The sequence below is a fragment of the Bactrocera latifrons genome, unplaced genomic scaffold (assembly GCF_001853355.1).
Source record: "Bactrocera latifrons isolate USDA-ARS-PBARC rearing strain unplaced genomic scaffold, ASM185335v1 scaffold_136, whole genome shotgun sequence".
NCBI lineage: Eukaryota > Metazoa > Arthropoda > Insecta > Diptera > Tephritidae > Bactrocera > Bactrocera latifrons.
In genome coordinates, this window is record NW_017534808.1 from 179,817 (window position 1) to 203,708 (window position 23,892).

Here is a 23,892-nt window from a genome sequence, read left to right on the forward strand (position 1 = left end):
CAAAATAAATTATAAAAATAAATAAATATTTATAATCACTCAACCTGCCACACACCTTTGGCACGTTGTAAATTTTGTATTGTTGTCGCATGCATCAGATCATTTACTATGCTTTTCCGTATTAACGACAACTCCTCCAAATTGCCTGCATTGTTTATGATTTTTAAGAAGTCTTCAAAGCTTGCTGCATACTCGTAACTGCGTTTACTAATGGCAGCCGCGGCAAGGCGTGTCTCGATATTTTGTACAATTTTCTGATTGATGTAATCCGGTGATGTGAGCATTTTTATCAATGGAAAGAATACTGCAAAATGATGGCAAATGTTAATAAGCAATAAAAAAAGGTTTAACAGCAATTTATACAAACTTTTATAAGAGAGTATCTCGCTAAGTAGCACTTTAAGCGGTGGTAGAGAGTAGCCACGTGGCAGTAAGAGAATTATCATAATTTCACTAAGCCTGCGCAGAAACTTCAATTCCGTATCCTCATCCACCAGATACGAATTGGTGGAGAACACAAGTGGATTGCCGGTTTCAGCGCTGATAGGGATGAAAAGTTAAGGTTTTTAAAATAAATTTGTAAGGTTAGGGGTGCACAAAAATTGAGTAAACAAGAGAAAACGTTAGCTTCAGTTACACCGAAGCTATAATACCCTCCATAAATACAAAAGTTTCCATACAAGAGGCACATATACACTGTCAAACGGACAGTCAAATGGTCATAATCAAATCGACACAGCTCGTCACGCTGATCTCTTATATGTATATACCTAATTTATACTAGTCCATAAAAAACTAATAGAGTTTAGACATAATATAAATAAATACGTTATCATTCTGACACAAGGAATATAAAACTTACGTTCTTGCCTCCGCTATCCGTATTTTCTCTAAATGCACCGTAACACGATTCACCATATCCACAGCTATAATTTTAGCTGCATCAATTTTCAATCCACGATTGTGTAACTTTTGTATCGCATTCCAAAAGTCTTCGCGCACAATATCGTTCATCAATTTCGGTTGAGTTACCACATGACTAAAAGGGGGTAAAGTATAAAATTGCAAATATGTATATATTTACTTGAATCATAGCAGGTGGCATATGGAACAAAGGTATATGATAAGCAAAGCGCAATATTTAAAAAAGCTCATTTAAAGATTGAATCATGCAATTATTGTTTTAAGAAATGTGGCTCCAATGGCAAACATCGTTACGTGTGTCAACCATTGGTATGCGCAAATATTAGCATGGAACATACCCTAGCCAATGGGTCATAAAGTCGCGTAGAACATATTCAATAATCTGCTGCAGCTGCAAGTCCACAGTTTTTCCAAAGATAAGCGGTAAATTTGATGCATTCTTAATGGGTATGGGCAAGTCGAAAATGCTGCTCCTTGAATTAAAAAAAAAAAACATAATATAGGTACATATATAGAATATACTAAAGTCTTTTTTGGTAAAATATGCACTTACTTCGTTGCATTGTAAAGAATATTTGTTGGTTCACGCTTCGGTGGTGGCGCTTCTGTGCTCGTAAATATGTAGTGCACGTATACTGTGCCTGCCACAGCTGTGAATTAAGAATATAATTAAATAAATTATGTATTTTTCCAGTTTGAAGAATGTGTGGTTGATATAAATGCCATTAACTAGCAATCACTTCAATTCAATTTAAATATTTTTGATTCGATTATGAAAGTGATATACAAACAGATGCGCAAACGCACACAATTACAGATTCAGATTCAGATTCATATTTCTTTTAAGCATATAAATATACAGAAAATAGCAAAATTAGCAGCACTAGCTCGAGGCCATCAGCTGGTCTTTACAATTTAATATGATAGTAATAACTGGATGTTATGTCTAAATAACAGATATACATAAATATTATCATTAATATATAAATTGTACAGTTTATCTTAGATTAAATATGCTATGTTACAGCACACAATTACAATTTTATGCCATAAGCATGAAAATTGATACGCTAAACAAAAATAAAACAAGTGGGGCGTTGCAAAGACGAATTGATAGTAAATTTATACAGTTACATACATACTAGTAAATATTTTACACTCACCTGCTATCACTAGAAACGAGGAATATATGAAGAATATGAAGATAAAGAAAAATGCCGGGTAGTACCAAATGATAGCTAATAGCGTCAGCACAGCTGCGGAAGTGATTACCTTCCAATTCAGTTGTAGCAAACGTAAAGCGCGCGTAGCCAAAAGGAATGCGTTCCGTGTGGTTAATTTTCCGGTGCTTAGTATGTGCCATGTAGACAGTGGTGATGACGTTGTCAACGATGCAGTTGCAGCGGACGTCGGCAGCGGATCGATGGGAAACAACGGTCGATCAAGGGTCATTTTGAGGCGGCGTTGTGCCAACGGCAGTCGACGTGTTGTGCTATCTCACAGCGACCTAGTTGTCAGTCAGGTGATTTATTGTTATGAAAGTTTTTACTTTTTAATATTTGATAACGTTGATTGCACGCATTGTACAAAACGGCCTTGTCACTGTCGATTGTGGATTATAACAGGTGCTGTGTCACACGTTCGCTTACCAACATATGTACGGGCATATGTATGCGTGTATATAGCATAATATACAGCAGCAATATTTCAGCAGCCGTTGTACAAAAGTTTTTAATTTACTAATTTACTAAAATCTAACTAATCACTAGAATGTTAGTTTTCGTCAATAATGTCTTTAAGCACAGTTAGATGTACGAGTATATAAGAACCTTAAGTAGGCAACAAGTTGACCAATTGGCACAATCTGCTAAAATGTTGTGGGCGTCGACGCGGACAGCAGTTGTCGTTTGTGTCAACCTCCCAGTTGCTCAAAGTAACTGTGTACATTCGTATGTATTTACATATATGTATGTATATTTATCGCATTAAACTTCCTGGTAAAAAATCTTGAAACTCAACGCTGCAATTTACATACTAGGCTCGATTATCCTATACATTTTTTTTATTATTGCGTTATAAATAGCCATTTACTTCCGCTTCCGATTAAAATTTAGTTCATATTCACGTCTGAAGCGCTTATTTACTCTTTTTGTGTTGCACTTAGATAACAAATCAGACTGAATCATTTACTAATCATCGCAACATAAGTTTCTTTTCACTTGCGTTCATTAATAGTATGAATTTTTATGTGCGCACTTCTCTTCTCATGGAATCTCGCCCGATGACTACTTCACTGATTTCTGTTACGGATTTAATTGCCCTGCCACTTAAAATTCTGATTGTCTCCAATAGAAGACGGGCTGAAAATTTTTTACAATCAAGTGATTTGCGAAGGACGTACGATACAAAAACAATAAAATGCGAAAATGTAGCTAAAACGAAAATGTCAGAGAGCAGAATGTGAGAACAAAACGCAAGGCTCGTGTTTTTGTACTAATTTTGTTTGCATTTCAGATTCGTAACTTTCGCGCCAATTTGTAAAAACGATTTATTTACTTAAGATGGCGCTGTCAGCCTTGTGACATTGCTTTGATAATTTTCGTAAACAAGACGGAAAATGTTCAGAAAGAAGATTGAAATAAAAGTGAAAAAGGTAGATCAAATAAACCCTTCGCGAAATAATTAGTTTATGAGAGAGATAATGAAAATATCAAGATAAACTACTAGTTATTTTCACTTGACTATAAGTAAAAAATGTCGCACTTTTGTACGGCTAGTGTGGCAAGGTAATCTATTATTCCTTGTAAGTTTAATCCTGTTTATGCAATTACATTTATGTAATTTTGTCTATTTCCATACTACTTTTTATATGTGCTGTACCCTATTGGTTTCATTTGGTTAACACTGTGCTCAATGTATTGTTTATGGAATCTGCTTACAGACTGTTAGATGTAACAAATGCATTTGTTGCCGAATATGTTAGCTGAATATTGCCTCTGCTATCTATATCTGTAAGCGATTGTGCAATCTTCTTATTGCATTTATTTATTTATAATTCTTGTGACCGTTTCTCTTGCGTATTTTGATATTCTCAAACTCATTCAATCTTTGAAAGCAACAATAAGTAAGAATAATGTTTTATAAATTCATCGTTTTATTTATGAGTGCCTGATACATAATTAAAAAGCATATTTATGTTTTAGAATTCATTAAGAAGGTCTTTCAATATATATTTGGGCGTATACATATATATTCTTTACATTAAAAACCCCTACAACTCACATATGGGTTAATGTGCAAACATTCAGTGCGAAATTATAAATCGAACAGAACTGCGAACATTGAAAATTTGTTAACAATTATAACTTGCCGGGAAACAACAAAAAAGAATAAATACTTCTACAATATCGAAACTAACGCTATTTTCAACAGGATTCCTTCTGTGAAATACCTAAAAGCGTTTGAATTTTATTTAATCCCTAACAAACTGGAAATTTCGCAAATCTGGATGAAACTAGCGAAGTTATGATTGCCGCCTCTGAACCTTTGGTGAGATGATAAATAAAGTAAAATTTAAAAATAAATAAATATATTATATTATTATTTTTATGTAGGAGTTCATTCCTCGGGGTCGACAGGCGGTTGAGGAGCATCCGGGTCCCACCGATATAAAAGCGCACAATCACTTGTCCACAGAACATGTGCTGCTACAACGCATGCAGAATGTAAATATTTCCGCATCGGATGAGCATAATGAATTTTGGTGTGTGCGTGAAATTTTCGAGGATTTGAATGAAGACATAGCCGGAGTTCGTGGCAATCAATCAACAAATGTTCAATGCGACAAAGATGAAGATGACAATAAAGCATATTTGCAGCAGCAACAGCGTGCTGCATATGCGGACGTCGATTATATGTGCGAGTACCTTGTCAATTCCGAAGAGGAATTGTATGTGAAAAAGAATACAGCAGTATGGACAAAAGGTGCTGGTGATAACAAATACTTGAAATCCTATTTCTTAATTAATTTTCAATTAAACAGGTTTACTAGACGAGAATGGCGTTATGCCGCGTTTGTGCTTCACCTGTGAGACCCCAATTAAATTTGCTTTCTTCTGCAGTAAAACATTTGTAATTGGCAAGCGCGATGCACGTAGCAAAAATACAGCTTCTACCAGAAAGCCAAATACCGAACAGGAAGAAGACTTCAGCGCAATTTGCCTAATTGGTAGATAACCTCACATAATTGTGTATATTATTTTAAATATATAAATGTTAATATGTAGATCAAACAGCTCTCCACATTTACTGTAGTAATGGTGAGGATTATCTCTGTAATCTCGAATTTCCGGTGTCGCATGTGTGGCCCACATCGTTCGGCATTCTTTTGGAGAAGGTAGCTTCCAGTGCCATTATACAGAATACCGCAATTTCCATGCCACGTCTGTTCTCGCTCGCACATCCATTACAAGAAATTTGTCCCGTAATCTGTAAAACGGCTACGAATGTCGGTTATCTTGTCGAGTCCGACTACAATATAATATACACTTCAGAAAACTCAGATCTTGTGCTGCTATATGACAATCGAATAGGAAAACAATTTATTTCACGTTTACGTAAAGCCACCGAAGAGGAAATACAATATGTGGGCATACAAAATGAAACCGCACTTGGCGGCACGGTTGGTGGACTGCCGCAACACTCTTTAAATCGCGCTGCCGCTGGTGGTATTGGTGGAACAGGTAACTAATTTACTACTTAAAGTTTTTATTGTAGTTTATTTTAATCCAATTCTTATTGTTTAGCTACACCAAAACACAGCACCGCACATTTGGGACGCTCCAGCTTAGGTAATTCTAATTATTCCGCGCATATTGGCAAATTTTTATCAAGTGCGCATTCATTGAGTGGCGCGTTTGGAAATTTAAAGTAAATATATTTGCAAAATGCCTATAATAGCAGAAAATATTTGTCGTAATAACTTTTTTTTTTGTATTTAGTCGTACCGCATCCCCTTTAAATCATCTGCAGTCCACTATCGGCCAGCACTCAATATCAATGCAAGATATACGAAAAGTGGGTCAGGCGCAGCCCTCAAAGCCCATTGTACCGGAATTATGTTTAGAACACATTTGGACTGAAAGCACATATGGAAAGTGTGTTTATTTATTTATATAAATATTATTATATTGTATAAGTAAAAAATTGTTATATTTCCCCTCTAAATAATTTTCATATTGACTTCCTAAAAAATATTGTATTGTTAATCGATTAGCAATCGTGAATTTGGCGAAATCTCAAATCGTGCTTTTATACACACCGATTTGGTGGGACAAATATACTTTTGCTATTTGTTACCATTCTCCTGCAAACTACAGCTAGTGCGTCTGGTTAATTATGGCACGAAAGAGCTAAAAATATCTAGTAAAACCTTAACTATACCAGCCAAGGATGCGGTGTCATTAGAGGTACTCGGAAGTTTTTTAAATTTATAATTGAGTTACATTAAGTAATGATTATTCGTACTGTAGCGTCTGCGCATGATTGCCGTTTTGGATCCATCCGGTAGTTTAATCTTGTATACAGGCGCAGTTATGGCGTCTAAAGTACATGTTGCCGCCGCAATGGGTAGTACTAGTGTATGCACGGGCAATGTGACGCCCACTACGAATGCAACAGCAAGTACGCTGGCCGGAAAATCACCAAACACATCATTTCCTCGGTAAAATTTGTGATTTCAGTGTATCAAATAGCGTCTCATGTAAAATACCGTTAAATTAATTTGTATACGCTTATGTATTGCATATTTTCAGACGTAGCAGTCTTTTGCCAACGATACAGAAACCCACCGACACTACGTTCGAAGAAGAATTACATCTGTTATCGCCTGTGCATCCACTACAGCCACAATTCCCAAATCGGTAAGCCTGAAATTTCGGTTATATTTCTTAGAAAAAATTAAATTGCCTTTTACAGTAAAAATAGTAACGTTTGCTTGAGTTTGCGTGATCCGGCTGGGAATCGTTTGACTTTGGTCTACCCCTTTGGCAAAATGTATCGCATTGAATTACCACAAATTAATGAAACAAAATTCATTTCCCGTTGTATGGGTGCAATGCGTCGTATTTTGAATAGAACACAATTCATGCAGCTAATTACTCGTTGGTATGGTGCACGCAATCCACCAGGTTCACGTGATTATAGCAGCGCACAAGAATGGGAAATTTTCCGAAATGTGCTCATGGACCTCATGGGTTGCCGTGCAGCCACACTTGAACCGACCACCAACACGTCATATTCATATAATGCTGATGAGCCGAAGAAGCGGCGTAAAAACGATGACATCACCGAAGGTACTGCTGCTGATTGGGAATTTATGTTGGCTGTACTCAATGAAGATGTCAGCGGCTGTAATAATGCTGATATAAAAATGGAAACGGAGCCTGCTGCTGCCGCGGCGTGCAATATCGACATGAGCGCAGCCTTGTTCAGCAGCATACCTGCGATCTTCTATGGATTACATATGTTGTATGAGGACTTTAAGCTGGATGAAACTATGCATGATTGTTTACCACATTTGGTGAAGGTTAGTGTTTTGTTTATATTCACTTTCATATTATTATACCTTGAACATGGTCAAACAATATCTTTATTACATAACATTTATTTCCTTTCACAGTTTCTGCATCAATTCGCGCTTGACATGCAGCTTACCACTTATACTTTCCATTATACCCTGGATTATCCACATTTGGTACATTCAACAAAGAAATTGTGCAAGTTTACAGAAGAACATGCCACACATATGAGCTCCAAAGAGCTGTTGCAAAACGTTGCACCAAGCGTTTATAAGCACTTGGAGCATATTTTGCGCGGAAGAGACACATCGCAGTATACATATGTGGAGGGACTGAATGACTTGAGTCGAAATGTGCTGCAGGTATGGTTGAGTTGAATTTGAAAGATTTACTTTTTTCCTTTAAAATTTTCTTCAAAGGTCATATCACTGATAATGCATGGCGCAGATAGAATAAAAGATTGGATCAAACCGCTAGAATTCGCTGACTCGGTGCATTCCTACTACCCGAAACGACCTAAGCGTTTTATATCCACGACTGTGCCGCGTGCCGAGCAAGTCATACAAATGCTGTTAAATATGAGTAAGTTTAAAAAAACCCAGAAGGAAACGTCGGAGATCCTATAAAGTAATTTAATTATCAGAAAAACCAGATGCGACGATTTAGCCCAGTCCGTCTGTCTGAATCCACACAAACTGATTCCTCCGTTTTTGAGATATAAATTTGAAATCTTGCACAACTTACTTTCGGCCCAAAAGCTGCTCTTTTGTTGGAATCGCCGATATCGCATGACTTTAGGATAAAGCTGCCGAACGTATCTGCGGATTAAAATAACGTTCTTGTATGAAATTTTTTTTATTTGACAAGATATCTTCAAAAAATTTTGCATAGATTATTAGCCAAGGCAACACTACAATCTCCCGAAATATTGTTCAGATCGGACTACTAAAGCGTATAGCTGCCGTACAAGACTGAACGATCAGAATAAAAAAAAAAAAGATTTTTCCAACTACACTTAAGTTTCTAAGATCAATTTTATTACCAATAGATATTACACGTACGGACATCGCACGTCTGCCCGTCGCGCTACACCTCATCATCGCTGAATGTTTGGAGCAAGCACGTCTATCGCCGCCTATCGGTTGCTCAGCTGCCACTTATGAGCTAATTTTACGCACAGAATTAGTTGCTCATGCGCTGCTGCAAGACGATTCACCTTCTAACGGTATGAGTAGACCGCAACAGAAGTCACATGTTGATGCCGAAGACTCATTGTCGGCACGCTGTCCACCAGCCACAAACGGCATATCACACATGGAAGCCGCACTCGACGACGGCATGGATAATATCGATACTAAATTGCTGAATTTACGCTTTCCCGATGATATGCGTATTGCCGAAGTGCGCCGCCTACTCACCTCATCAGAGCCTGTGCTCATTGATATAGTGCAGAAACCCGGCATGACAGATCATCGTTTCATTGAGGAGCAGGAACGACAATTATTCGCTTTGTGCAAGCGCACAATGGCGCTACCGTTGGGCCGTGGCATGTTTACATTACGCACCTCCATACCGACACCCACCGAACTGATGCCTATACCGAAATTGTGTCTCTCCGGCAAGGAGCCCGTCAAGGGCGCCACAATTGAAATGCAACAAATTGAATTGCCACCAAATATGAGCCTTTGGCCGTCATTTCATAATGGCGTTGCGGCTGGTTTGAAAATTTCACCGAACGCGCGTGATGTTGACTCCACATGGATTGTTTATAATAAACCGAAAGGTCAAGAAGATGTCTCCACGGAACATGCCGGCTTTCTTATGGGTCTCGGCCTTAATGGTCATCTCAAAACACTTTCGTTTATGAGTATTTATGAATATTTAGTGAAGTGTGAAGAGATGACGAGCGTCGGCTTACTCTTGGGCATTTCGGCAACACATCGTGGTACTATGGATACTACAACAACAAAACTGTTGAGCGTACATATAGAAGCATTATTGCCTACCACGGCGCTGGAGTTGGATATACCACAGAATATTCAAGTAGCTTCGTTAATGGGCATTGGATTTTTGTATCAGGGCTCGGCGAAGCGCCATATAGCCGAGGTTTTGCTACAGGAAGTGGGTAAGTGTTGAAGAAAAGTTTTAATCGGTATTAAATTGGTACATTTAATGGATTGATTTTGTTTATCAATGATTTCACACCGATAGGTCGTCCGCCGGGCCCTGAAATGGAGAACAGCGTTGAACGCGAATCGTATGCTTTAACCGCCGGTCTTGCCCTGGGCTTGGTTACATTGGGACTTGGTGAATCGCCGGCCGGTTTACTTGATCTGCAAATACCTGATACATTACACTACTATATGGTTGGCGGTAATAAGCGACAGCTCAGCGGTTCACAAAAAGAGAAGTACAAACTGCCTTCGTTTCAAGTGCGCGAAGGCGACAACGTCAACATCGATGTAACTGCACCGGGTGCCACACTGGCGCTGGGCCTAATGTTCTTCAACACCGGCAATCGTGCCGTTGCCGAATGGATGAATCCACCGAATACGCATTACCTGCTCGATTTGGTGCGACCCGACTTGCTCATGCTGCGTACCATAGCACGCGGCCTAATACTCTGGTCCGACATCAGGTCCGACGCCGACTGGTTGTTCGGACAGTTTCCGTCAAATTTCAAAATAGATCTTGAACGCCCCTACTATTGGGGCGATAAGTACGAAACAAGCGTTGATTATGAATCCGAAGCGTAAGTGCAATTAGTTGATTTTGTTAAAGAAGTCATATACAATGTAATTTGTGTCCATTCTGCAATTCTTTCCATACAGTCAAGCTTGGTGCAATGTCATTGCGGGCGCCTCATTCTGTATGGGTCTAAAATATGCTGGCAGCGAGAATCAGGAAGCCTTTAAAACCTTACACAAAGCATTGAAAACATTTATTGGTTTCCAAAGTAAGCATGTGTTCGAATTTGCTGGCTATACAACGGTGGAGTGCTGTCTTATGGTCATTTTGATTTCCATATCCTTGGTATTCGCTGGTTCCGGTGACTTGGAAGTATTACGCATTATACGCTATTTGCGTTCGCGCATCAGTTTTCGTGATCGTTGTCGTGTCAATTATAATCCAAATGTTACATTCGGTTCGCAGATGGCTATACACATGTCGCTGGGTTTGTTGTTTTTGGGCGCCGGTCGTTATACTATTGCGAATACACCAGAAGCTGTAGCCGCGTTAATATGTGCCTTCTTCCCGAAATTCCCAAATCACAGTAACGATAATCGGTATGTATATCTAGGGAGTAAACCGTACTCGAAGGCCTGAAAAGTCGATTTCAGCGAAAAATCATGTATCCGTAATGAAATATTGTATTTTGTAAAGAATATTTACTTTTTACAGTCGCATTATAATACTTCACTATTTCTTAAACCTCTTTACACCCTTTCAGATATCATTTACAAGCCTTTCGTCACTTATATGTGCTCGCCGTTGAGCCGCGCCTCTTTCTGCCACGCGATATCGACACGAAAAAGTTGTGTCTCTGTCAGATATCAGTGCTGGAGGTGGGCAGCAAGGAGTTGCGTCGCCTACCGATGGCGCCTTGTATGCTGCCACCATTGCACACTTTGCAGAAGGTGATTGTAGACGATGCCAATTATTGGCCGGTTTGCTTTGAGAAGGAGCGCAATTGGGCGCAGTTGCTGTAGGTGTCACAGCCCACTTCTACAACCTCGTCAATTAACTAGTTAAATTTTTTATATTTACAGCAAAGCTTTGGAGAACTCTGCTTGCATAGACATCAAAAAACGTTCCGGTTGTCTTTCGCATCTCGAGGATCCTGATCGTCTGAAGAGCCTATTCGCACAAACTCTCACCACCGAACAATATACCTGCTGGCATGTGAACGCTACGGCGCTGGAACGTTTCTCAAATGATCCATTCGTTACTAGTTTCACCGATCGCTTTCTACACATCGATGCAGAGATTATCACACAAGACGAATTGCTCAAAATACAGCAGTTGACGATGCTCTTCTATAATGCTGTTATCAAGGATAAAATGCACGTGCTCCCCATCTATTTAACTACATTCAATGTGAGTGATTATATTTTTTCATATTTAATATTTTCCAAAATTTTCGGTGAGTTGAAGCGAAATGCTGAAAAATCGAAAAGTGACCAATAACTTGATTTTGATTAATTTTGATAGGTGAGTTTATATGGCAGCTATATGCTATAGTGGTCTGATCTGACGAATACATTAGAAAATTGTACGGTGTCCTTGGACAAGATTGTAAGCAAAATTTGGTGAAGATATCTTGTGAAATAAAAAAGTTTTCCAAACAAGAACTCGATTTTGATCGGTCGGTTTATATGAAAGCTATATGCTATAGTGGTCCGATATCGGCGTTTCCGACAAATGAGTAGCGTCTTGGGGAGAAAACTACATGTGCAAAAATTCTAATCACATATCTCTTCATATAGACATATGATCATGTCTAAATTGGCAATAAGCTGGTCACGCTTATTGTTCACCTTAGTCGAAGTCAAATACATTGTTAAATTGTTGTTTTTATTTATTAAAAATCATTTTAACACATTTTCGAACAATAAAAAAAATATAAATCTCTAAACATTTTCATTTCCCCTTCCAGCTAATTCAACGCGTCCAACGCAAGCCCGAAGGCAATGATGTCTGGCAAATAAAATTAATCGACTTGTATATGGAAAAGTATAAACAGCCTCACCTACTCCTCACCGCCGAATTGATGGGCGCATTACTCGAGAAATTTAAAGTGTTCATCGAAAATACGCGTCGTGCAATGGCGTCCATTTTGCATAGCTTCATCAGCACCAACGCACTTGAGTCTAGTATTATAAGCGAATTGTCAGCGGTGGAGCTGGCGCGTCTCTATTCCGTGGTGAATTTCTACAATTTAACGCCGAATTTGTTGATTTTGGTTGATCTTAGCGGTACAGTTAACTACCTAAGGTATTTATACGAGTTCAAGAAACTCAACTTAGACGTGCAAACCATACATTGTTTAATTAAAATATTACTGCAAACCAGCAGCAACGAAGCTACTTAAAATTCAGTGAATTTGAGAAGTAGCATAAAAGTAAAATTAATGCTTGTTATCAGTGCGAAGTTGATAATTTTTTTTTTTTATATAGAAATATAAATACTTATTGCACAAATACACTGCGTATGAGTAAAATTTTCCGCCGTGAGTTATACTTATGACTTCAGTGAAATATTAGAAGGGCTGCGCTTAAAACTATACATTCTGTCCATTTATATACTTAAAATGGCTTAACAAATCAAAATTAATATAAAAAATCTTATTCCTTCGATCATTACCTGACAAATATATATAGAGGGTGGAGTGAAAATTTCAACTGCATCGGTTCAGCTTACGGAAAAATTTGAAACTGTAATATGTGTTTCGAGAAAAATGCTTTTAAAGTTTCTGGAACAGATTACACTAAATTTTAAATGTCTCTGTCTCCGTAACTATTTCCCGGATCGACTTCAACTTTTCTGGTAATATTCTCCAAAGCAAAGCAATAAATACGATTTTTTGAAATTCAGTAGTGGATATAACATAGTCCTAACCAAACGATTGATTTTTTAACGAAAAAAGTTGTTGCCTACATTTAGGCTGCTGTTGAATGAACTCTTAGGTTGAAGAAAAACAATTAAGCTTAAATAAAAAGCGCGTGATGTTTCCTTTTTAATAAAATAATAATAACATACATATGTACAAAATACCGTAATATCAAATTTTTTTGAAGGAAAATTGATATTTTTACAAACAAAAACCTATATTTTTCGCAATATGAAACCCCAAGAACGCAGTAAACATTTTTCGTCCTTTCAATTTGATCTTCAAAAAATATTGCACACTTTCAGCTGAAGTTAACATAACATAAAAAGACTGGTAAAACAAACATTTTTTGACGTATTGCAAGCCAGGCGAAGAACGAACTGGAGGTTGAGTAAATAATAGGAACGACAGCTTTAAACCTCCGAGGAATAGAAACGACTAATATCTATGTGTTGGTTCATTGGTTGGTTGCGTCTCTGGCACTCCCTCAATGATGCCTCGTTCGGCACAACGCTTGTAAATATATAAGCCAAGCAGAGGAATTGGCGTTAATATAGCCACGGACACGGGTATGACTGTGGTGAGATCGGCTTCTGGTTGTGGCAGACTGAAACGTAGGAGGAATATCGCTATGCCGGTGTTTTGAATGCCCGTCTCAATGGCAATGGTTAACGAATCAACGGAATTGCGACGTAGCGCCTTCGCCGCGCACCAAGCCAATATGTAGCCCGCCCAAGGCAACGCCAAACCGGCCACAATGATCTACAAAATTTCAAGAAGCAATTGGAGATAAAGCTAATTGTTTCAAAATCACAAAATTCAAATCAAAATCACTTACCTGCCAGGAGAATAACTCAAACAAGTAGAGATTTGTGATGATAGCAAAGATGATAATAAACAGTATGAGGCAGGTGGAAATCGGTTTGAGTAGACGCACCAGTATGCGTGTCAGGCGTGGCGACCAACGTTGTATGGCCAAACCGATGGCGAGCGGCACGACCAACGATACCGCGAATGTGGCGATGTTCTCATAAGGCACAGTTATGTTTGCACGATCGAAAATCAGCTGACCGAGCGTAAAGATCCACAGTGGCATCATGCCGAAAGCGGCAAAATTGCTGATCGTTGTCATCAGCACGGAGAGATTAATATTACCACCCAAGATGACGGCCCAGATGTTCGATGCGCCACCACTCGGCGAGACGCCCGTAAAGAAGAGACCCAACTGTAATTCCGGTGAATCCGGAAAGATAAGCACACCCAAACCATAGCCGAGCAGTGGCATAATAATGAATTGCGTGAGAAAGCCAATAATGGGTGCCAATGGACGTGTCAACAAAGCGCGCAACACCGTTACATCCAAAGCGGCGCCGAAATTTATATACAACAATGAGACGAGCAGCGCCACTGAGCCGGTGAATATGTGATCGATGATACGCGTGCGTCGTATAATCGTCAAATCGAGTACGTCTTCGGCGCGTTCGCTGCTGTTGACGCGGCGCACATAGACTTTGGTGGAGCCGAGGAAGAGCGCATCGATGGTGACGTTGCCGCGCCAAGTGTGTGTGGTGGGATTTATAACATCAGCGGGTATGAGATGTTCCAAACTGGCAAGATGGGGATTCTCACTTAAGACTTCAAATGAGGCATCCGTTGGTAGATCTGTAAAGGTATGATGTAAGAAGAAAAGGGTTAATGTTTGGTGTTGGCAATTCTTCGGTCTATAGTAGAAGACAAAATTAACAGCTAAGGTAATAATAATGTTATTGCATTTTTCTTTACATATTTCTTTGAAATTAAGAAAAATCTTAAATCAGTTTTTAAGGACTCAATATGTATGTTAGGTTGGGTGAGGTCGTAAGGTTAGGGTAGGTTAATCTGGTAGTCCAATAAGCTACGCATAAACCAGTTTTGATATTTTGCGGTACTATATGGAATTCAGTTACTATCTCCATAAGGAGTAGTCATCCTGTAGAACAGGATTACAGCGTAGTCTTGCCAATGCGGGTCATGTGCACACGAGATACTCCATTGTTTCCCTGATGCCATGCTCTACACATTTGCTGTCTCTTCTATCGAGTGCCAATAGGAATTTTGCCAGACTTTTACAGTTTTGCACCCAGATAGATCGTTCCATGGGGTTTGAGGTCGTAGGGTTGCTCCAAAATCGAATTGATTTGGACAGATATTCGTCCTTTGTATTACCCATAAACTACTAAGGTGGATCATCAAATTCTTATGGATGGACGAAGCGTTTCGAGTTTACCACAAATTTATTAAGCGGTTAATATCAATCCTAGCAACTTCGATAGGTTCGCCGAAAATGTGTTCACCGATATATTTCAGTCTTAGCCTGGTTTCAGTTAGGTAACAGAGAAGGACGTGACAAATTGATTTCACCTCGCCTCCCTCTATACTCCATCATGGCAAAGGGCATCCAACAGAATATTTAGCCACACCGCTTGTGAGCTTATTGCATAGTGTCCAGTCAGAATAGCCATAATATGGCGAGATTGAGCTAGTAGTTCGGAGGTCTTCTTACCAGAGAAGGACTGAGCCAGAGGGATCACGCAGTTGCACAAGTTGTGTTTGTTGACCAGCTCTTTGTTGAGCTCACTGGGGGTCCAAAGTTCCAAAGCCAGAACGCAAAGGTATCAGAAAACCAATCGCTTCTATGCGGATGAAATTTTGAAAATAATCTAAGGCTTTACAGTTTGCAGCGATTCCGTTGTGACCGGGCATCCATGCGAGTCTAATATGGAAGGAGCTTTAAGCTATTTCTTAAGAGTTCATGCACTCCTTGGTTAATTTTTTTTGCGACCTGTCAGTATAGCCGCTCGGCTATCGGAAGGAATGTACACCTCTCTGAAGGAAGCTGCACTTCGGAGCAGTCCATCTACTGCTGCCTTGATAGCAGCCACCTTCGCTTAAAGGACGCTACAGTAGTCTAAAAATAAAATTGATGGAGAGCTCCATATAGATGACTCCGATCTCAAGGAGGACCTCCAAGAAAAGGTGTCTAACGGTGAGTAAACCTTTTCTAATTACCAAAAACCAAAAAATTTATATTTACGATAAATGAATACTGATAACTTCAAAGGACTCATCAAAATTTTGATTTTTGATCAAAGTGTGGCTTCCAAAAGAAAATAGTTTTTTGTGAAAAAATTTACATTAATTTCAGAGTGGTTTAGGATATCGAAATTATTATCAAAAATCCTATCTTTTCAATCATTGCCTGACAAATATATCTAAGAAAATCAAGTGAAAATTAAAAACCAAAAGGTCAAGCCGTTTTGGCGAAGAAACTTTCAACGGTCGGTATACCAGTTTCAGCGAAATTTTTTCACCGACTCTGGCAAACGGGTTTAATATTTAGGTAGCCGTTTACGCTAAGGTATAAAATCTTACAAATACGCTCATGTATCCGAAAATAATTGCCGGATCAACTTGAAATTTTCTGAGAATATCTTCAGATGCATATTTGTATACGTCCGACAATAAATTGCCTGTCTAAGTCGGCACAACTGAAGTTATTTATTTTCTGATGTTTTTTTTTTTAATATTTACATGTGTATTTATAAGAACGAAATCCATAATTACTGGATTTTTTTTTTGTTTTCACATTATACGCTTTTGACTATAAACAATTATACAATTTTATAATGTTTTTTTAACTGCTGGCCATTAAACTGTCACATAACCGCCGTAGTTCACTCATTCTTTACTATAAAGCATATAATATATATATAAACACACTCGTACCTGTGAGTTCCAACAACACTTCGCCACTCGTGCCCATATGCAATTGCAGTTGTTGGGGAGTGAATTTAGCATGCCAGCTGGGGGCAGCTGCCCTCAAGCTGCGCTTGCTCTCCGCGACCAATGTGTAAGGTGTAACTTGTTGCACTGCTGTGTTGACTGTTGCTGTTGTTGTAGCAAATGTGGAAATTGCAGCGAGAAAAGTGCCACAAAACAATATTATATGGGAATACATCTTTTGAGCAATTTGATAAATTCAACAGGTGATTTAAAGTGGTTTAAGTTATATACATATATGTACATCATACATACGAACATGTATATGTATGTGTAAGCGCTAACAACACAACAATCAAAACGCTCACTAATTCGCCAATTGCTACACTAAAAAGTTAAGTTAAAGATTTCAGTTGGAGGTTGGTGGGGACGTGTAGAATCACACATACATTTATAAGTATCTATAAGTACACACTGCTTATCACACAATTCAAACGTTGAGTGGATAACTTGTAGATATAGTATTTATTTTTATATTTCTTTACATTTCCTAACACTTCTACGAGAACTTCATGACTATTTCAAAATTTACACAAGAGAAAGTAAACACACTAAGTCGCGTATAAGTAAAGTGAAGAAATTAAATCACAACACAAAATGCCGAAAAACACGAAACGCAACGAAAATGTGTGCAAACACCGACGAAGCCAAGCTAAAGTCGCTACACCAGTAATTTAGTGAAAACAAACATTGAGCGCTTGTGCCGCTACACTGAGCCCGGATTGCGTGCGCACTCTCCAGTTTAAAAAAAAAAAGTACAAAAGTCACGAAATCACACTCAAAAATTGAACTTGTGTACAACTGCTCCAGGCATGTCTCATGCTCTTTTGCTCAAACCTCCGTCGACCAGCAAGTAGCAGCAGTCAGCAGTAAAACGTGTATGAAGGTCTTGCGAGTATTTGTGTCGGCACCGAGTGAGTATAGCACAATTGGACTAAATATTATTGAACATTCCGTCGCCACTAATATTTTATGAACACTGAAAACTATTAGTTGCTCTAGTTTAAAAGCAGCTACACCTTCGTCACGCAACTGCGATAACACAGAATCTATTTTTTGTACACGTTTTTGTTGTAGCCGGCTTCTCAGATAAGACTTTTTATCTTCTTATGCTATTTAAGATCGGCAAATAGTATGTGAAGTGAGATGTATGACACAAAAATAGAAGAAAATAGAATAGAAAGATGAAAATAAGAGCAATAACTCAGACACACTTCACCTGCCCTTGAACGCTTAAGGTTAGTTGATGATTACAGAGTGTTTTCGAAATTATTTTATGGGGATATTCTACTCTAGAGGCATGCATTTCTAATATATTTTGAAAAAGACAGCTTCGAGAAAATCGCGTCTTTTGTTTGATTACTGCCGGCCGAACCAGTTGGGATGTTGGGTCAGCAAATATTTCCGAAAATAATGTGTCTTTTGAAAGATCCTCCTGAAGACATACTATTCTTGAATAGTTAAACTATGAAAATATAATAATTGATAATTGGCAATATAATAACATATTTTTAAAGTATAGAATAATAATGTTTTTTTTAAATAAAAATAGAAACAAATAATACAGGCTAAGTTCGGGAGCAACCGAACATTTTATACTCTCCAACCAGAGTTGGGGTAGTATCGATCCGATTTATCTATTAACATCCTTAATTACGGTATCTCACATACTGTCACCAATCATATGGAGCAAAGTCAGCAGGATGTTCGAAAATCCTGGATACAGTTATATATGGGCTAGGTCAAGTTTTCGCTCAAATTTATCTATTTTGGGCACAAATAAGCAACAATAAAGCACTGCAGCCTATCGCAATAGATTTCAACTTCACACATTTCATTTCTGTCTTTTGTTAGTAGCATAGTAATTCTCTTAAAAAACGTACCTCACTGTAATTTTGGAATTAATTGCTCTATAAAGTGGTTAACAATGCCTTAGCACACATATTTAAGAAATTTTTGCGATTTAACCTCTTGCGCATACTTTCTACTGCCACGACCCGAACGCACTTCCTTTGATTCCCGAAAAACAGAGTGAAAAATGCTACAATTACTTTAATTACAAACTAACACTAGCGCAACACTAAAATGTGTAATTAAGATTTTCACAATTTACACGGATTTCAATACACGCGGCGAGGAAATAGTTTCGGAACTGCTTGCAGCTGAAAAGTGGCGCCGGAAAGTTTCAAATGCGCAGCGCTGTATTTATTGTCAAACTGTTTGACTTATTCCATTCACAGTGAAGTAGTAAAATAATTTTTTTTTCACAAAAATTTTATAATATTTTATTTAAAAATATTTTATCTATTTAAATATTAAATTGTTCCCGTATCGGTTAAATAACCGTTTAATTATCCAACAGCGTTACCAGAAATTGCGGTTAAAGTTTTTATGAATTAATTATGTTAAGCACAAAATTTCACAATTCTAACCGAAAGTCTTGTATATACATTTATCATTTGATTTTAAAATATCAGTAAATACAATAGAAACTTAATAAACCGTTTATTATATTTTGATAATATTTAAACACAGGCGCCATCTATTTTTTATATTTCAGCTCTCACTGAAGGCTGCAATGCACTCTGCATAGTGAATGGAATAATTTCCAATTTCCCATGGGAAGGGCAACGCTGTGCTTTGCCATGATCCGCCGCCATTTAGTCAGTTCCGTAAAAAATTCCGTGCGCGTGTGATAAAATTTGTTTATTGTGGCAAATAGCGAAAAATATAAAAGTTTTTGTTTCAAATGCGAAATTTAAGTGATCGGCAGTGTGCGGTTAAGTGAACTAAATGGGAGTGCAGTGTTTTCCTATAGATTTGTTAGAAAAGTGTGCAATTATAGGTGCGTTAGGAAAGTGTGTGTGTATAAGTGTTGTGAGTGGTCGCATTGCGTTTGCAAAAGAAAAGGTTTGAAAGTTGTTAGTGCTATTGAAAGAGGAAGAAGTAAACGGCAACATTGGATGTGCAGTGATTTCTAATATACGGTAAGTGTTTCCTCATCAGTTTTGATATGGGACTCCTTTCAGGTGTGTACCCATAAATGCGCAAGTTGCGCACGCAAGTCTGCTGTTCCTTATAAAGATCCTTTGGTGAGCTTTTATGGAGTGTATCCGGTTAGTATCTTTATATATCCAGTTAATATTTTATGTAACTAAATCGGCATATTAGGAGATAGCTTCAGAAAAATCCTTTTAAGGCGTTATGTGGGTTTCAGAAGTTCAAAAAGCATATTTTTTTTATATATTATATATACATATGTACATACATACATATATAATCTCATATTTTTTATTTAAACAATTCAGCAAAGTTATGTATGTACATATTTAAACAATATTTTGTGAAATTGTATTTAAAAGTTCCGAAAACTCAGCCTTTGTAATCTCACCTTCCGTCACGTTCAACATTGTCTCACTATTGGTTCATCTGGAATCAACAATATTTCGTTAGGTCGAAAAGATAATAATTTAAATTTTTTTAAGCCACTCTGAAGTGTAAAGTATTTGAAAAAAAAAGTTTTTGGGAATCGCCATTTTATTTAATACCAAAATTTTGACAAGTCCTTTGATCATTACCAGTTTTCATCTGTAATAATAATTGTTATTTTTTGGTTTTTATGTTTAAAGCTATTTTAAGCAGTAAAGGCTCCCTCACTAACAGACAACTTTTTTTGAGGTGACCTCTGAACGGTCGCCTTTTATTTTAATTTACGGCAAAACTACAAATCCTTGGGAAAAACTTATACGGAAAAGTTTTAGAGAATGGAAAGGTCTACAATCTTTATATAAACACCTTTTCGACATAACCTCAAAATTTATGCGAAAATTTCAATAACCCAGCTTTTGGGTTTTCTAATTTCCAATTTTTTAAATATGGTGATAAATATGTATGTAGAAGAAAACCGGATATGCGGCATGCAGCACTAATTGTAAAACATTGCATATATTTAGGGTCTGGCAAAATTCAATGGGCATACATACATGTGTATATAAATAAATCCAATATTAAATAACGTAAATATAAACAAAATATTAGAGATCACAATTAATTTTTAACGACAAGCATATTTAACTGTTTTCCAACATTTGTTTAGTATTCAATGAGAGGAAAAGAGATTCCAAATTCTGGATACGCAAATATATTGTTAAAACCATCTTAGTAACAAGGCGTCAAATACTCAACAATCAATGTAACCAACACAAATATGTAAATATTTACTTAATTTCTATATAGGGTCTGGCGGAATTTTCCATACAATAGTTTCCGTAATTGTATTTATTTCAAAATCTCTTATCAATCAGTGACTTATCTTATCAGTGACTGTCATCAACATATCCCCCGTACACTTTATTTCATTAATATAAATGCCTAGTAACTCAAATTACAACAAAACCAATTATTTGTAAAAAAAAAAAAAAGAAAATCGATTCCCAGCGTTAATGTGTATACCTCTATTATGTGGAAGCCATATATTTTCTAGTATCTGTAGTGATCAGGTTTGAATGGACCAGTTTTGGGTACACCCAAGTATTTGGATTGCTCGTCACTCAATTTGGTTAACTTCACGCCCAATTTCTCCAAATGTAGACTGGCGACCTCTTCATCGAGTATTTTCGGCAACATATGTACATCTACGTTGTATTTGTCAGCCTTGGTCCACAATTCGATTTGTGCCAGCACTTGATTACTGAACGAGTTGGACATCACGAAGCTGGGATGACCATGCGCGCAACCCAAATTAACCAAGCGTCCTTCAGCCAACAGAATAATATGGTTGCCGTTGGAAAGCGTATAACGATCGACTTGTGGTTTGACATTAATCTTCTCCTTGGCATTGGCATTCAACCAGGCGACATCGATTTCACAATCGAAATGACCAATGTTACAAACGATCGCATCGTCGGGCATGTGTTCGAAATGTGTGCCAGTGATGATGTCCTTGCAACCAGTTGTGGTTACGAAGATGGTAGCTTCTTTGCATGCCTCCTCCATGGTGGTCACTTCATAGCCTTCCATAGCCGCTTGCAAAGCAATGATGGGGTCGATTTCAGTGACAATAACGCGTCCGCCGAAACCACGCAGCGCTTGTGCACAACCTTTACCCACATCACCATAACCAGCAACACAGCACACTTTGCCAGCAATCATCACATCGGTGGCACGTTTAATACCATCAATTAGCGACTCGCGACAACCATACAGATTATCGAATTTGCTCTGCAAGTGTAGAAGAGTAATAATTTTTATAAAGAAAAAACACTAATAATTTTTATAAAAAAGATGAGTACTTTTTATAAAAAACAACATTGTTTCATCCGAAAAAAATACTAACCTTGGTCACCGAATCGTTGACATTAATGGCTGGCACACCGAGACGTCCCTCCTTCACCATTTTATACAAATTGTGCACACCAGTTGTAGTTTCCTCACTCAAACCCTTGATGTCCTTCAGGTACTGTGGGAACTTTTCATGCACCAAGTTGGTCAAATCACCACCATCATCGAGAATCAAGTTCAACGGCTGACCATCTGAAAACACTAAGGTCTGTTCAATGCACCTGAAAATATGAAAAATTAAGCAAGAATTATTAGTTAATGTAAATATAACAGATTTTTTCGATATTCTTAATATTGTCTCACCATAAGTATTCTTCATCTGTTTCACCTTTCCAAGCATAGACTGGGACTCCCGTTTTGGCAATAGCTGCAGCAGCATGATCTTGGGTACTGAATATGTTACAGCTTGACCATTGAACCTGAAAACAAAAAATTAATAATTTATAAAATGTATCTAATGAATTGATCCCGTATGGCGACAACAAACAAAACTAATAACAGAGCATCGCTTTGAACTCTTGGCCTCAACAGATAATCAATAAAAGCGTACTTAGAAATTACTAATTGTATACGTGAGATTCTTATCTACGATATGAATAATGTATGAGCGCAATTAACTTGCACACTTACGACAACAAAAACATTAGTGATAAGCATTTTAAGATTTCCGGTTGAGGTTCCTGCCAAAATATTGTTTAACTTACTTCTGCGCCCAATTCTGTGAGGGTTTCTATTAATACCGCGGTTTGTACTGTCATATGGAGACAGCCAGCAATACGCGCACCCTTCAGCACCTTTTGTGGCCCATACTTCTTGCGAATGGCCATCAGACCAGGCATCTCATTCTCAGCGATGATAATGGCTTTGCGTCCCCATTCAGCAAGACTAATGTCAGCTGAAATTAATTAATTTGAGAATATTTAGCTTTTTTGTATTTTATAGTAAGATTTATAAATTCCATTTCTGCCAATTTCATGCAATAGCTGATAACTAACCGCGAAACTTAACCTACATCCCATACTTACCAACTTTGTATTGTGGCTTCATTTTAAATTATGTTGTTGGAGTAAGACCTATAACAAATGTTTAGTTAATACTTTAATCAAATTTATAACTACAATTTAGAAATTATAATTAAATGCACGGAAATCCAAGAACTTACTTGCAAGTTGCAACCGGCACGAATGAATATGGAGGTAAAAGTAAATTTTTAAACAGTTTGTCTCTTCCCAGAAACCCAGCACGCGTTTATTATAATGTGCGGAACACAATGCTCGCGACAGACTACAGCAGCACGACAGTGAACTGAAAATGGCGTTGTGAATCCTACTACATAAACGTTTGTAAGAGGGCAGCAACATAASAATGGCCGTAATGTACACAAAACAACCCAGTTGTCCATTTTGCATGTACACACTTTCGTTGTGGCCATACTAATACCTTGCTCTTCAATGAAATTTTAATAWTTTATTCAAAGTGAAATTTTTAAGCAAAAAATAAGTAAATAGGTAAATTTGTTTGTTCTAAATTATCAATTGTTATTATAAATGATGTAACAGAGCTATTTTATGCTTTTATTGGTAAAATAACGTCAGGTTTGTTAGAGCTTTGAGTAATTTT

At 37.7% G+C, this 23,892-nt stretch overlaps 4 protein-coding genes across 7 annotated transcripts in view; 1 reads left to right on the top strand and 3 right to left on the bottom strand.

The window, feature by feature from the left end:
• Positions 1-3,300, bottom strand: part of LOC108965192 (sorting nexin-25) — a 7,091-nt gene extending 3,791 nt beyond the window's left edge. For both annotated transcript variants that reach the window (XM_018927422.1, XM_018927423.1), the window contains exons 1-6: positions 2,088-3,300; positions 1,478-1,574; positions 1,263-1,397; positions 863-1,039; positions 368-540; positions 56-304 (exon numbers count right to left, since the gene is read on the bottom strand). In XM_018927422.1, coding sequence (XP_018782967.1) covers positions 56-304; positions 368-540; positions 863-1,039; positions 1,263-1,397; positions 1,478-1,574; positions 2,088-2,376 — 1,120 coding nt within the window. In that variant the 5' untranslated portion in view covers positions 2,377-3,300. The remainder of the gene's footprint in view (positions 1-55; positions 305-367; positions 541-862; positions 1,040-1,262; positions 1,398-1,477; positions 1,575-2,087) is intronic.
• A 951-nt stretch (positions 3,301-4,251) lies between these two features.
• On the top strand, positions 4,252-13,112 carry LOC108965185 (anaphase-promoting complex subunit 1). Of its 2 annotated transcripts, none has more exons than XM_018927413.1 (18): positions 4,252-4,473; positions 4,539-4,908; positions 4,967-5,152; positions 5,211-5,666; positions 5,730-5,853; positions 5,925-6,080; positions 6,200-6,392; positions 6,456-6,646; positions 6,738-6,845; positions 6,901-7,510; positions 7,604-7,864; positions 7,922-8,084; positions 8,551-9,627; positions 9,714-10,254; positions 10,334-10,789; positions 10,954-11,208; positions 11,273-11,600; positions 12,160-13,112. In XM_018927413.1, the coding sequence occupies exons 1-18, from the start codon at positions 4,450-4,452 to the stop codon at positions 12,592-12,594; spliced, it is 5,934 nt and encodes a 1,977-aa protein (XP_018782958.1). In that variant the 5' UTR covers positions 4,252-4,449; the 3' UTR covers positions 12,595-13,112. The 2 variants fall into 2 exon arrangements, with proteins under 2 accessions (XP_018782958.1, XP_018782959.1); XM_018927414.1 differs by having other exon boundaries at positions 5,220-5,666.
• A 98-nt stretch (positions 13,113-13,210) lies between these two features.
• LOC108965186 (P3 protein) lies at positions 13,211-18,006 on the bottom strand. 2 transcript variants are annotated; one of them, XM_018927416.1, is made up of 4 exons: positions 17,770-18,006; positions 16,879-17,259; positions 13,952-14,775; positions 13,211-13,875 (listed from the first exon to the last, which is right to left on the bottom strand). In XM_018927416.1, the coding sequence occupies exons 2-4, from the start codon at positions 17,108-17,110 to the stop codon at positions 13,552-13,554; spliced, it is 1,380 nt and encodes a 459-aa protein (XP_018782961.1). In that variant the 5' UTR covers positions 17,111-17,259; positions 17,770-18,006; the 3' UTR covers positions 13,211-13,551. The 2 variants fall into 2 exon arrangements, with proteins under 2 accessions (XP_018782961.1, XP_018782960.1); XM_018927415.1 differs by having other exon boundaries at positions 16,879-18,006.
• Positions 18,007-21,057: 3,051 nt separating this feature from the next.
• LOC108965194 (adenosylhomocysteinase) lies at positions 21,058-23,532 on the bottom strand. The gene is made up of 6 exons (XM_018927427.1): positions 23,435-23,532; positions 23,298-23,345; positions 22,977-23,167; positions 22,576-22,691; positions 22,268-22,493; positions 21,058-22,152 (listed from the first exon to the last, which is right to left on the bottom strand). Exons 2-6 carry the CDS (start codon positions 23,317-23,319, stop codon positions 21,412-21,414), a joined length of 1,296 nt encoding a protein of 431 aa, XP_018782972.1. The 5' UTR covers positions 23,320-23,345; positions 23,435-23,532; the 3' UTR covers positions 21,058-21,411.
• Positions 23,533-23,892: the final 360 nt, after the last annotated feature.

Bases quoted from the DNA above. Each gene is read 5' to 3' on its own strand.
- LOC108965185 (XM_018927413.1), top strand. From the start codon at position 4,450: ATGATTGCCGCCTCTGAACCTTTG. The intron at 5,854-5,924 runs GTAAATATATTT...TTTTGTATTTAG, and splicing joins GGCGCGTTTGGAAATTTAAA to TCGTACCGCATCCCCTTTAA. The intron at 10,790-10,953 runs GTATGTATATCT...ACACCCTTTCAG, and splicing joins AATCACAGTAACGATAATCG to ATATCATTTACAAGCCTTTC.
- LOC108965186 (XM_018927416.1), bottom strand. From the start codon at position 17,110: ATGTATTCCCATATAATATTGTTTTGTGGCACTTTTCTCGCTGCAATT. The intron at 14,776-16,878 runs GTACGAGTGTGT...ATACCTTTACAG, and splicing joins AGTGTTGTTGGAACTCACAG to ATCTACCAACGGATGCCTCA. The intron at 13,876-13,951 runs GTAAGTGATTTT...GAAATTTTGTAG, and splicing joins TTGAGTTATTCTCCTGGCAG to ATCATTGTGGCCGGTTTGGC.
- LOC108965194 (XM_018927427.1), bottom strand. From the start codon at position 23,319: ATGAAGCCACAATACAAAGTTG. The intron at 22,692-22,976 runs GTAAGTTAAACA...TTTTGTTTTCAG, and splicing joins TCACAGAATTGGGCGCAGAA to GTTCAATGGTCAAGCTGTAA. The intron at 22,153-22,267 runs GTTAGTATTTTT...CTACACTTGCAG, and splicing joins TCAACGATTCGGTGACCAAG to AGCAAATTCGATAATCTGTA.